The sequence below is a fragment of the Polistes dominula genome, unplaced genomic scaffold (assembly GCF_049000335.1).
Source record: "Polistes dominula isolate Pdom_NZ unplaced genomic scaffold, Pdom_raw_medaka contig_32, whole genome shotgun sequence".
Classification (NCBI taxonomy): Eukaryota; Metazoa; Arthropoda; class Insecta; order Hymenoptera; family Vespidae; genus Polistes; species Polistes dominula.
In genome coordinates this window covers 3,465,195-3,480,107 of record NW_028300880.1, presented here as the reverse complement: position 1 = coordinate 3,480,107, position 14,913 = coordinate 3,465,195, and the positions used below count along the sequence as shown (strand labels likewise).

At 28.5% G+C, this 14,913-nt stretch overlaps 1 protein-coding gene across 4 annotated transcripts; it reads right to left on the bottom strand.

The window, feature by feature from the left end:
* Nucleotides 1–936: 936 nt before the first annotated feature.
* LOC107073464 (nose resistant to fluoxetine protein 6-like) lies at nucleotides 937–14,665 on the bottom strand. Of its 4 annotated transcripts, XM_089176777.1 has the most exons (14): nucleotides 14,544–14,665; nucleotides 9,460–9,606; nucleotides 5,755–5,999; nucleotides 5,478–5,671; nucleotides 5,265–5,389; nucleotides 4,798–5,025; nucleotides 4,465–4,681; nucleotides 3,302–3,467; nucleotides 3,131–3,210; nucleotides 2,938–3,033; nucleotides 1,824–1,953; nucleotides 1,545–1,719; nucleotides 1,319–1,461; nucleotides 937–1,226 (listed from the first exon to the last, which is right to left on the bottom strand). In XM_089176777.1, the coding sequence occupies exons 2-14, from the start codon at nucleotides 9,596–9,598 to the stop codon at nucleotides 1,101–1,103; spliced, it is 2,064 nt and encodes a 687-aa protein (XP_089032903.1). In that variant the 5' UTR covers nucleotides 9,599–9,606; nucleotides 14,544–14,665; the 3' UTR covers nucleotides 937–1,100. The 4 variants fall into 4 exon arrangements, with proteins under 4 accessions (XP_089032903.1, XP_015189628.2, XP_015189629.2 ...); XM_015334142.2 differs by lacking the exon at nucleotides 14,544–14,665 and having other exon boundaries at nucleotides 9,460–9,922; XM_015334143.2 differs by lacking the exon at nucleotides 14,544–14,665 and having other exon boundaries at nucleotides 4,564–4,681; nucleotides 9,460–9,922.
* Between the last annotated feature and the right edge of the window lie 248 nt (nucleotides 14,666–14,913).

Here is a 14,913-nt window from a genome sequence, read left to right as displayed (position 1 = left end):
CGAAGGTTCTGGTAAAAATGCAATGAAAGATCTAATAGAGATATTCTCTATAAATGTTTTTTCAACTCTGTAGCCTACCACACTTCGAGACCCTTATTATTTATAACATATCTCGTCCTTATTCTTTGGACCACAAACTTATCTTTCTAAATACTCTCGTCTAAATAAAGATCTGAACAACGAGAAATCTAAAAAATGCATTGAATCGTATCGCTCTCTCAGCTTATCGAACTGTGTACACTACGAGTCTCAAATTTCAGCTCCGTGGTAAGCTCCACCGATTTACGCTGGGCGTTCAAAATCTTAAAAATGTTTTTATTTTATTGAAAAATTAGTAAAAGTTTCTTAAATACGCAAATATCACAATTTGTAATATAATTTTCATATATGCATGGGTCAGTACATCTCTTTGGATATTTTTGATATAAAAATCAAATTTAATAGACATATTCTATCTTAAGGTATCAAATAGATTTTATAAAGAAGCAAAATATAAAAATGTGACAGTAATTTACTTGCTTTTGAATGGAATTTGTCAGCTACTCTTAGTGTATCCTACAGTGTTCTTTAATTCTTTTTGACTGATGTATCTGGTAATCCTTTTTTCTTTTAATATTTCAGACAATACAATTATTATATATTCTATATACTTCATAATCATTCATTATAATATTTGCGAAATAAAGAGTTTAATACTAATTTTTTTACAAATTAGAAACATTTAAACATAGAAGAAATATTACCCGCTGAATAAACCGTGATCAATATTGGAGAAAAATATTATTAAGGAATCTTAAGAAAATATGCTACGAAGACCGTGAATGGAGAAATCGCACACAGGGGCAAGAACAATGAAGGGATTTGGTATTTGCGGCAATGACATTTCGAGTTCTAAATGCCAAATAATGATACTTATAGAAAGTAAAAACAATCATATGCTTTAGAAATAAAATATTTTAATAGAATTAAAGACTTTTCAAACATCCCACATTTTTAAAAAAACACTTAGAAACATGGAAGAAAAGTAGTTGTATCGTTTCTTTTCATTGCAATCGTCAGCTACAATGACAAAGAAATATTATGAAAGAGAAAAAACAGAATCATGTCTTTATATTCAAATAATCCATTACTTCCTTCATCAAGTAGATGTATGGCAATTCGAACATCAACGATACCATGTAAGAACAAATGTAAACAATTATTATGTATCCTACATATAAAACTCCCTGCAAAATAAAACAGAATAAAGTAGAGGAAAATAATTAATAATTCATTCCATCAATCTTTAAAATCAAAAAATAATAAAAAAAATACATACGAAAGTTGAATAATTAAAGTGTAGAGAACTTTCACTTAAGAAACTCATAGAACTTATAACAATTGGATTTAAAAGATAAGCTGCATAAGTCAATCTACTAAATGGTATCCAAACTTTACACGAAAGAATACTATTTACTATTCCTAAAATATAAATCGATTTAATTAATAATAATTGTTAAGTAATAGTGTCGAAATGAAGAATAGAATCAGATATTTATTTATACCTCCATTATTTGTACAACATGCTATTAATAGCCATGCAATGCCAATTGCCCATACAGTTCTACTGAGAGCAACGTAAATAGCAGCAGTTAAAACTGACATTCTTCTCAAATATAATCCAAACAGTACTAATAAATTACATAAACTGGCCAGTATCGAAAAGAGTATTATTGTTTTCTAAAATCAGTTTTATCAACATTAGTGTAAACATCAACATCATCAAGAAAATAATATGATAATGAAGTATTTATAAGCGCTAAACTATCGGAATATTTGTTTACTCTTTTCCATAATAATTTGTTGTTTAATTTGACAACAATATAGGCAGTCATCACACCCACTATGTAAGGTCCTATCCTAATCCATGGTGGATAGTATATTACGTCCATTAAATTTAATAGCTTATCCATTCTGTAATGCAATTCAACAAAAAACTATTAATCAAATAACTCTTTCATTAAAGAATACTTTTATGTGATTATCTATCTATATAAATACGCTTGTCGCGAAGTGTCCAGCATTCTGAATATATGTTTAATTGTTATGCTTAAATGATGACAGTTAAAATGCTCAAAGTATGGATTTTTATATAACTAAGGGTTACAGAAAAATTAGTAAAGAGTATGCATATTTGTTTACAAGACGTTACTCTTCTCAAAGATAGTAATATTTAATATTAAAAACTTCAAAAATATCTGTTCAGATACTTTATGCAAATATCCTAGCAATTTTACGTTAGTAAGTAATAAATCCAAATTATTGAATATATATTGTTCGATTTGCCTAAAAATTTTCATGACTAATAAAAAAAGTTAAACCTTCAATCATTGTTAATATTATATTTATATGTGTTGTGTAATGAAGTTAATATAGTAAATAATATATTTCATAGCAAGTGTTCCAATGCTTTCCTTAGTCACAGTAGTTAATGTAATAATATGGTCAACTAATGCGTAAGTCGCTATTAAACAAGAGTTAGTGTCTTTAATACGCAAAGAAAGGATATGTATTACTACAAAAAGTTAGTACAAATCCCGATTTTCTAGAACATTGAATTAAATGTATTGTAAGTCTATAAAATGTCAAGCGAGTTTCATCCAATCTAAAAAATATGCTTAAGTTGACTGCGTTTAGAGTCGGATTATAGGTTACTCGAGTTTTCACAGCCAGTTTAATTAACAATAGTTTAAGATTCCACACTTCAGCATAAAACACAATTAACTAAAACCTATTTTACAGATTAAACGAAACCATTTTTGTATTCTGTAAAATAACAAAGCAATGTGTGAAATCCTTCTCATTAAGTACAATATCCGTTTTAGGTAAACCTTCTATATAATGCTCGTAAAGTATACATTACCATATACATGAATAATTATTAATATTGATATTTACGTAGGAATAAAATTATAAATGTATGATATGTAGCCAGTAAGAATTATTGACGAGGTAAACAATATACCCAACAAACTAGCTGCTATTTTGAAGTACCTGAAATGCAATAATGTTTGATTAATTAAACTCGTTTCTGCTGAATATAGATTTTTTAAGTAAAAACAATGTTTTATAAAAATATGAGTTTACTTACGTTGAAGATAAAAATAACAGAAAATTTATTATGAGAAAGTACTGCATATCGTTTGCCAAGTACCAACTCCAGCTCATACACTGCAAAGATCGATATCGATAATTAATATTATATCTATTATTCATTAATAATACGAGAATTATAAAGATTTCTGTAAGCTTAAGTCTATACCATTTCTTGTAGACTGAAAAGGTTGTGAATATAAAGGATATTTCGCCACCAATATTTTTGACAATTTTCGTGTGAACGTTCTGTTATATAAAAGAGTGAAGCTTTACCGTTCCACGCAGCTCTTATCTGCACTAATCCTGATATTATCATTAAAGTGGGTGTCAATCTAAAATAGCAGACAGAGCGAAATATACTCTCTTTTGTAATTTTATTAATATTTTTTATTCTTTTATTTATGCCTCATTTTATTATTCACACATATAAAGGTTTTAGTACAAAGAATTAAATATAGGATCAACCAATATATAGATCAGAATTATTATTAGTATTAATTGTAAAATAAAAAAATTGTTCTTTCCCTCCTTAGAGTTAAGGCAGGATTCTACTTTGTAATTTTTTTTCTCCAAATTTTTTTTTTCGATTATTCGTAAGTAAATATATTTAAGAATACTCTCTGAAAATTTCAAAACGATCAGAGCATCCTAACTTTACTTTTTCGTCCCTCGAATCTACCCGTGCGCGGGTAAAAAAAGTATTTAAAAAAACTTTAAATGCGTTTTTCTCGGAATCACATTTTTGAACCGCGTGTTGTAAAAATCTCCAAAATTAGCTATTCGATTCGTCTGAAATTTTTACCACATAATCTATACACATATATCAACCGGTGGTAGCAGATTTATAAAAAAATTTTCATTTTTACTATTTTTTTTTTGACAAAAGATGAGAAAAAAAAGAGATTTTTTTGATTTTTTTTCAACTGACGCCATTTTGTTATTTTTGCTTGTAAATGAAAAAATCTGCTACCACCGGTTGCTGAAGTCATTGTGAACATAGAACTATTCGAGTTTTTCATTTCAGATAATCCGCAGTCAAGATTTTTACAACACCGCAAAGGCTAGACTATTTTTAGGCGTTCAGTTCAAGGGCCTTTCCAATGTATATAGAGCGTATAAAATAAATAAATAAAATTTTTTAATGTACTTTAAAGTATATTTATGAATCACAAAAAACCCTATATCAATATCTTTCTTAGTTTTCTAATAAAAAATTGACAAAAATACCTATTTTTTCGAGCGACTAAAGTAGAATCCTGCCTTAAAAATGCTATACATAAATGACTTCAAATTTACTAGATATATGGCATTTAAAAAAAATGGTATTACCTAATAAACCTTTTCAGGAGAACGAGAAGATATAATTTTACTATATTTAAATAATCATTCGGTTTACTTATATTCTTGCTCATGTCTTTTTTTACATACAAGTATGCGACTAGGAAACCACCAATAGAAAAAAATGTATCAACTGCCAGCATTCCTCCATTGTACATCATTTGACCAAAAAATTCTTCCTTTCTTCTTAAAACAATTGATCGGTTTTCTTTTAATAAAAATAAAAAAATTAAGATAATGATAATGTATAATATTAAATAAATTTAATTAAAATGTCGTTTAAGAAAGTGACTTAAATTCAATCTTAATAATTAAAAACTTTACCTACAAAATCCATTGAAAAGTAATAACAATGAATTAAAATAATCATTATCATCGCAAAAAATCGTAATCCGTGTATAACCGGAATATCTGCATTCTCAGATTTCATATTAAATATTCTTTTCGTGTTTGAATATGCAGAAAAAGCTAAAAAAATGTTCCAAAGAAAACTTTGGTATTTTAGTTTTTCCGGATGATCAATGTTATTATCATTTAGCGCTTGTGTGTCACCTAAAACGATAATTATTATGATAATAAATAATCAATTGTATTTTCTCAAAAGTTATCTACAATATCACTTTATTATTGTTACTAATCACTTAAGGTCTCCTATGAACTACAAGAACATACAGGAGGCCATAATTAATCTCTAAGCGATAATAAAGTATAAAGAAAAGATTTTTTAAGGAATAATTCAAGCACAAAAGTATATTACAACATATGTGTTACAAATTATTAAATACACTTACCTCTTGCTTGTAAATTGTCTCGGTCTTGAATATATTTGTAATGTTTCTTTAATTGTTTTTGATATATCAGAAGATCGTAAGCCGTTCCTATTATCATTAATAGTAATGTGAGTATGATTATTGCTCTAAAAAGAAAACAACAACAACAAAATATAATTATATTGTATATATCTTGCGGGACTATCGTAAATTGTAAAAGAATTATTGATATACGTCATTGTAATAAATGTTCCACTTAATAGCCATCGATGGTCATCGACTAGATCTCTTACTTCAACCAACGTAAAGTCTGCTGAATATAATTCGCCTTTAAAAAGAGTTCTATTTCTCATTAAGATTTCTAGAAGAGTAGAAAGATGGTCCTTCGAACAGGATGCTGGTAAGCACATACCTAATATTATCAAATCCTATAAAGAAAAATCAAAAAATTAAAATTAGAAATTTTTTAAATCACTTGTGTGTGTGTGTTCTGTTCTTAATAGAAACTTACTTCGTCGGGTATTACAACGTGATACTGTAAAGTACTATTATGTCGACAATTAGCAACAAAAAATTTCACTTTGAATGGTGGAAATTCCTCCTCCACATGACGATATTTTGAATTGTTTCGTAATACGTCTGGCGACAATTCATAGGGCTCTCTGTTTCCTGCATCTTCGCATTGACTTCTGCTACCCAACCAATAATTGTTGCCATATATAAATCCTGATCTCGGTTCGCCGCTAGCATCGATTACTAAATAAAATAAAATAAAATAGTAAAAAAATATTTATTTTTAATAAATAGTTTCATCTCTGTAATCGTTATATTTTTGTATACTTTTTATTTCGAATTTTTATACAAGTTATATTAGCAGTTACTTTTTCTCAAAACATGGTCGAAATCTATCCTAAATAAAAAAATGGATTCCTCGAAGTTGCCTATCGCGAATTACTATTGTATTTTGATTAAAGTGATTCACCGACATCACATAAATGTAAACTTTATAAAGTTGAGTATTCATCTTTTTCAGCCATCTACATTTTATTCTAAAATATGGGGCATTCAATGTCAAATCAAAAACTTTTGATCTCGACCAATTTCGATTTAGCTACAATTTTATTATCATTTTCAACTTCATTAGAAACCTTTTCGATAATTCTATTAAACAGCCGATGTAACGGTAAAGTTTTCGCCAATTGATAATTACAATAAAGCTTCAGATTATCTAGTTACCAGATATTTAAAAATCAAAAGCATTGTAATAAGTCCGCAGTTTCATAGCTTTATACTAAACAATAATAGATGTTTTTTGAGGGAAATTATTCTAATTGAAACAGTATACTGTTCGTAAATTTTGTAAGCAACCCAGGAAATCAAAAAAACATGTATGCCGATAACACGTGTTAGTAGTGAAACCTTCAAAAATTTAAGTTTCAAGAGAATGAAACAAATGGATAGTTTTAAGAGTAAGATAATTGTAGGATTTATTTATTATAATATTATTACTTTATATAAGAAAAGTCACCGGTATAGTCTCTGGGTGGAATAGCTGATAAAAAGTGCACTTTTCACAATTCAAGCAATAAAAATGGAATGCTGGATGCGATAGCCATAGATAGAAACAGAAATGGTAGGATGTTTATCAAAGGAAATATAATTCGTCAGAAATTAAGTAAATATAAACAATCTTTTTTTTCAAATTCAGGTATAACATTTTTTTTGTTAGTATGGTTTTCTATTTTCCGTTTTCATCTACATTCTTGCGCCATATAAAAAACATTTTAGGATAGATGAAATAAAGACGTTACGAAAAACATATGGAAAATACTGCTGGACTGAACGAAGGTTCTAGTAAAATGCAATGAAGGATCTAATAGAGATATTCTCTAGAAATATATTTTCTACTCTATAGCCTGCCACAATTCGAGACCGTTATTATTTATAACATATCTCGTCTTTATTCTTTGGACCACAAACTTGCCTTTCTAAATACTCTAAGCAATGAAAAATCTAAAAAATGCATTGAATCGTATCTCTCTCAGCTTATCGAACTAAATACACTACGAGTCTCAAATTTTAGCTCCGTGGTAAGCTCCACCGAATCACGCTGGGCGTTCAACATCCTAAAAATGTTTTTATTTTATTGAAAAATTACTATAAGTTTCTTAAATACGCAAATATCACAATTTATAATATAATTTTCATATATGCATAGGTCAGTACATCTCTTTGGATATTTTTCATAAAAACATATAAAAATCAAATTTAATAGACATATTTTATCTTTAGGTATCAAATATATTTTATAAAGAAGAAAAATATAAAAATGTGACAGTAATTTACTTGCTTTTGAATGGAATTTGTCAGCTGCTCCTAGTGTATCCTACAGTGTTCTTTAATTCTTTTTCACTGATGTATCTAGTAATCCTTTTCTTTTTTAAATATTTCAGACAATACAATCATTATATTTTCTATGTACTTCATAATTATTTATTATAATATTTGTGAAATAATGAATTTAATACTAATTTTTCAATAAAATAAAAAACATTTTTAAATAGAAAAGATATGGCACGTTTGGTAAAATAAAAACAGACCACGCACCTTCTTTCTTTATTTCGACCGTCGGTTGCTTTGGACCTTATACTTTTGCCGCATACCTACGTGCTTATCTCTGTTTATTTTTTTTCTCACACCTGGATGGAAATTTTCGTATTTTGCTCCCTGTTTTCAGGGAGCAAAGTGCCACATTCCCGCCCGCTTGAATCTGTGCCAGGGAGAAAAGTGCCTCATTCCCTCCCGCTTGAATGTAGTAACAAATTAGTGCGCATGCTTCTATTTTTTAGCGCATGCGTACTAGTTTCTTAACCTTAAAAATGTTTTAATAAATTACTGCTCATGCTTATATATATTATATATTATGATATATAATTAATGATTTTAATAACATGTGTTGTCTCATATATTTTATATTTTATTTATTTTTACAAGTTTTAAAGATATTTGTTTAGTTAAATATTACAAACATAAATAGGTTACTACGTATACATTTAGTTATTTTCTTGATTATAAGAGTTGTATATGTTATTATTTATTATAATCTGTTTAAACTTACAATTCTTGAAAGTGACAAAAGGTGTATTGACGGTCAAAGAATCAATCACTTCGTTCTCGATTTGAATTTCATTTAAATGCTTTTTTTTGGACTCACACAGACTTACACACACAACCTCTTCGATTTTCAACACTCCCCACAATAATAATAATTTATAAACTCCCTATTTAATTAATTAAATTTTATTTTAAAAAATATTTTTTAAACTTAAACAATAATGTATATTTTTAATAGAATCTAATTTTATATTAAAATTTTTTTTTAAGTTTCTTTATATTTTATTTTATTTTTATATTTAAATTTTTTTAAAGTAAGGGGGCTCCGCCCCCCAACCCCGGCGAGGGGCATCGCCCCCTCAACACCCGCCGGGGCCGTGCCCCCGGCCCCCCTGAATTTTTTTTCTAGGGGCTTCGCCCCAGGCCCCCACCAGGGGTTTGACCCCTGGACCCCTTAATTGTTGTTAAATTTGCATAATCTTCGCAAAATGTATTAATTGACAACAAATAAAATAGTATATTAAATACCTAGGACAGTATAGTAAGAAAGCGTCAACTTCGTTTTACGCAGCGAGAAGAGAGAAAGGCGGAAAGCGGCAACTTCGCTTCTTACAGATGCAGCGGGAGAAAAGTAGGCGCTTTTCGCCCGGGTAGAAAATTAGTATATTATTATTTAATTACAAGCGAACTTTCGATCCAGGTGTGAGAAAAAATTGTATACTCACCACGGGAGCAAAGTATGGCATTCCGACCCGCGTAATATTGGCGTGGTGAGTAATATACTATTACCTTTCTATCGCTCCTACCTGCTAAACATTTCGAGTATTGAAATAATATGTGTCTACGCTTCGTAGTATGCAGTAGCGCACAAACACACACATATTCAACCAAGAACGATAACTACGAAGCATAGCATAAAGAGGAGACCGAGAATAGGAAAAGCTGTATAGCTATATTCCGTCTCATTCTCTCGCAGGCTCAATTCTAAATGTTTGTCTCTCTTTCTCTCGTTTATAATTAGATGAATAACTATTTTCTACAATCAGTGATTAAAATATATAATAAAAACAAATTATTAATATTATTTCGTACTTTCTCATACCTTTTAAACTCCATAATTTTTGCTGATCAATGGCTTGTCGAAATTCAGTAAGTTCCTTTCCACATTGAGTTGAGTTTAAGAGTTCTGCGTTTGATAACATTGCATAAACAGGCAATGCATGGATCTTCAATTCTCTCATTTGATTTGCTGTACAATAATTAAGAAAAAAAGCAATCCTGCGAGTAATTTGAACCCTGGACGTGCCATTTTCACAATTTGATGTTGTTCTGTTGTACATTCGTTGTATTTTTTAATTCATGTAGAATACTTGTCAAAAAAATTCAATTTTTAGGCTACTTTCACTTATTTGAATAGTATATCTATTATTGTTACACTGAACAAAAATATAAATAATACAAAGTAATAACTACATAAATATTTAAAAGGAAAGAAACATGAAAAGAGAAGATATACAAGTGATATTACTTGAAACCATACTCGATTAATGATACACGTGAAAGAACTAAATGAACTCGTTGAAAAGTTGTTACTTATGTATCCATAATAATTATCATTTTATATTACGATCTATATTCATTACCTCACTCACATTTATGTCATCTTAAGAAATTTTTCTAGTTAATTGCTTTTTTTTACGACTTACATTATCATTACTTTTTATATGAATTACTCATAGCTTTTTTAATCAATGAATATTTTATAAAGTAGAACTTCTTTTAGTATGAATGTTAAAAGAAATTTATTTCCTATTAAACAATCCTAGAAGTTTGTAGTTTATGTACAATTTTGTTAACAAATCTTATATTATATATATGTAGGGAGATTTATTTAGGGTGAGAGGTGCGAGGTAAACATACACCCAGTTTAATCCTACTAATAAGATTTATTTGAAACAGATATTAGAAAAAGTACAATAATAGTTTCACAATCTTACGATTACAACTTAGATGAGCGACTGTATTCTTACAACTGATAACGACTTATAACACAACTGCGACTGTTACGACTGATGACTAACTACGGCTACGACTACGACTACGACTACGACTGCGACTGCGACTACGACTAGTGCTAAATTCTTATTTCTTTCCACTTATTTTATATCAGAAATGACCTACACCCTTTTTGAGAGGGAAGGAGCTTACGAATCTTATTGATCAATAGCATAAGGATCCACCCCTATAGTCCACCGACGGGTACAGCCTATGGTTTTTGGTAGTGGAAACTATGCATAAAGAAACTTGATCTAGAACATCGGAATGTTATCTCTTTTTATGATATCGCATATGTTTACATAGGAATCCGAAACTCCTCAATGGGTCCCGACACTGCACAAAGGGTTTTTATTGCACCAATATATCCCGATAATTCTTAGGTTTGTTTATGGTTTTATGGTCCTTCTAACCTTTCCCTTCAGTTTCTGAATAGAATTTTCCTTTCCAGAAAATAGAATATAACGAAAAGAGCTGAATACTAGATTTTTTTCCTACAGTATAGGGAATTGAGAAATATACAGACAGATTCAATGAAAAAATTTACTTATTCAAGTGGTTGTAATGCCACAACTGTAAGCAAACAAAAAAGCAAAATAAAGAAAACTTTAAAGCGAAACTTTAAAAAAAATGATTGCTGGTTAGTGAAAATCCCGATATATAGCGTTGAAATGCGTCAGCTCGGAACGTATTAAAAAAAAAATAGTTTGTTTTATATATTATTGCTTTTTGAGTAAAACAAATATCATATTCCCTGAAAGTAGAAGGTGTGTACATTTATCTTTTATAAATAATTAAATACATACATTACATGTGTTCGAAATGATCGGAATAAATTTAAACTAAGTGAACCGAATAGAATAGTCAAAAAAATAATTAAATATTTTATCTTATACTTAGGAATAATATAGCCAAAAAGTATACCTGTACTTAAAACAACTTTAAAATTCCTAAAATTCTTCAAAAAAATTTCATTAAAAACATCTTTTACCTGTTACACTATTTTTCTGCAAAAAAGCAATCTTTTCAATCAAAGTTTAAAAAAAAAATTTCAAAAAATTGTAAAAAGTCATTGAAATGTCCTGGCTTTTGATACTTTAGCTGGATTTTGATGTCCTGCTTGTTTTATAACAAATGATTTGCCGAATAAATACATATCGAAATTTTTAAAAACAATTTGTCAGTATTCTTAGTTACTCTTGACATCTGGATTGTTCGAAATTGCAAGACTAGTCTCGTTTTATATAGTGATTTATCCTTATGTTTGATATTATTACAAATTTTCTTTTTTGTAGTGAAAACTTTATTATAATGGGAGTGATTTAAAAAAAATGAAACACAGCGCGGCGTAACGCTATGGCGAGCGGTGGCAAAACGAAAGTAAGAAGAAAAACAAGACAACATATAGGATTGATCCTGCGTCAGAATGAGACAGAATATAGCTATACAGCTTTTTCTATTCTCGGTCTTCTCTTTATGCTCTCCTTCGTAGTTATCGCTCTTGGTTGTCTATATGTGTGTTTGTGTGCGACTGCATACTACGAAGCGTAGACACATATACAATAATTTCGATCCTATACCTATTTGTAGGTAAGAGCGATAGAAGAGTAGAGAATAAACAGAGATAAGCACATAGGTATGCGACAAAAGTATAAGGTCCAAACGAACCGACGGTCGAAATAAAGAAAGAAGGTGCATGGTCTGTTTTTATTTTACCAAACGTGGTATTCCTTTTCTATTTAAAAATGTTTCTATTTTATTGAAAAATTAATATTAAATTATTTATTTCGCAAATATTGTATTAAATAATTATGAAGTACATAGAATATATACAATAATTGTATTGTCTGAAATATTAAAAAAAAAAAGGATTACCAGGTACATCAGAGAAAAAAAATTAGAGAATACTGTGTAATAAATGAGGAGCAGCTTACAAATTCCATTCCAAAGCAAGTAAATTACTGTTATATTTTTATTTTGCTTCTTTATAAAATATAGTCAATTCATTAATATTAAAATATGTTTATTGAATTTCATTTTTATATGTTTTTATAAAAAATATACGAAGAGAGAGACATGTACTGACCCAATAATACAAAAAAATTTTATTATTAATTATATTATTTTCGTAATAAAGAAATTTTTGTTAATTTTTCAATAGAATAAAATCATTTTTAACACGCTGAATGCCTACATTGAATCCTTGGAGTTTTCTTAGCGGTTGAAATTTAAGACAGGTTGTGTACATTTTTCAATAAGCTGAGAGTGCGATTCGATTCAATGCTATACTACCAGGAAAATCGATATATGACGTCCGATACGGATAAGCATAATTAATTTATTTTTTTGCGGTATCATTAAAAGATCAACAATATAAAACTCGACTTTATTTCTCTTCTAGAATTAATTGCATCTAATATGATAAAAAATCTAATAAAAAGTAATGCAAATTCTTCACGATAACATAACCAGACCATATAATTAAAACTGAACAACCTTGTACAATGTAAATCCACTATATAAACTTGCTGTATTACTAAGAGCCTTACTAATAATAATTAAGCTATTACAATATTATTGAAAAATAAATATAAAATTCTTTATTACTCATATATTATAATTAATAATTATGAAATATATAGAATATAATAATTGTATTGTCTGCAATATCTTACACACAAAAATGATTATCAGATACATCAGAGAAAAACTAGACAAATTAGACTAGAAAAATTAGACAACACTGTAGAATACATTAGAAGGATCTGACAAGCTCCATTCAAAAGAAAGTAAATTACTGTAACATTTTTATTTTCCTTCTCTATAAAATATATTTGATTCATTAACATTAAAATATGTTTATTGAATTTCATATCTATATGTTTTTATAAAAAATATACGAAGAGACTTATATTGACTCAGGCATATAAGAAAATTATATTTTTAATTATAGTATTTACGTAATAAAGAAACTTTTATTAATTTTTCAATAGAATAAAAAAATTTTAGTATTAATTAATTTAGTATATTAGTAATAAATTAATTTAGTATATTATTTAGTATAGCAGCCGTTTCATAGCTCCATTTCCGTTTATTTTGTTTTCAGATCACTCCCATTCTAAAGAAGTTTTCACTTCAAAAATTGTTAAAAATCTACGTGAACAATGAATGAATTAACGAGACCTTGTACGCCTCAAGACCTAGTATCTGCTGCTAAAAATGTTACACATGACAACCTTATTTAAAATGTAACCCTATTGTGGATTGATTAAAATTTTTTGATAACTAATATAGTTAAGCTAATTACAACATTTCTTTGTAAATGAAAAATTTCTCTCTATTGAACTTTGGAAGCAGTCGTTACAAAAAATATTGTTCGATAAATATGTCCTAACGAGACCGAGTACGCTTACCACCACTTGCCTAACGGCTCGTGGAGGTAATCAGCGTACTCGGCCCCGTTGTAAACGCGCCATTTCTTTGGCTCGTGTTTCAATTTTTAAGCCCTGGAATGCCTCACTTCGCACATATGTATCGAAAATATCTATTTACGATTATTCATATTATAGTATATATTATTATATCCTATATTCATGCATATGATATTCATTTATATGATACATTCATACGAACACATACGTACAAAATGAAAAGTGTATTATATATTTATTTATATGAAAACATATATAAATAATATCAATTGTCTTATATATGTATTCATGTATACTCTCTTTTAATTATAACTATTTTTTTTAATTATAATATATTTTTAAATTTTACTTTTTTTATAGAATAATAAAAAGAATTCAATATATATTTTAAGAAGTCATAGTACTTATAAGAAAACGTGCAAATTGTTTAATTAACACGAATCTTATAAAATAATGTTTTCAATGAAAATAAACTTTTACTACTTTATAGGGTTTGATATCGCAAGCGCACGAGGCTTTTAGTAAAAAATTAAAATCCAGGATCATGGATGTTATCGGCAAATGTCCAATCTGTCCAAAACCACGGGAATAATCTGTTATTATTTAAAAATTTAATGCTTTCAGAACAATTTTTTTGAAAACAGACCGAAATTATTTGTACTCCCAATAAATTTTGCATTAAATCTGTTCAGTTTCTTACCTTTGACGACACTTTTACTCACGAATTCTCTTAATAAATGTATTTTTAACAAATCTACGTCACGTCCTGTGACGTAATAAAAGGTGTGATCGGTTTTTGGTCAGATAAACCTTTAACAGGAAATGACCTAAAGAATTGTGGACGACTTGGCGAAATATGAAATTTAAATATGAAAACTGAAAAGGAAGAGAAGGTAGTTAAAGAATAAAATTTATTGAAATTGTAATACCGTGAAGATAGATAAATAAGAACTAATATGAGATACTTACCTTTTCTTGCTGCTGGTAAGATAGATCTCTGCCTCTGGTTCGAAAAACACAAACAGAATATTATTAATAGCGGGTAACAATAACACTCTGTTAACACTCAA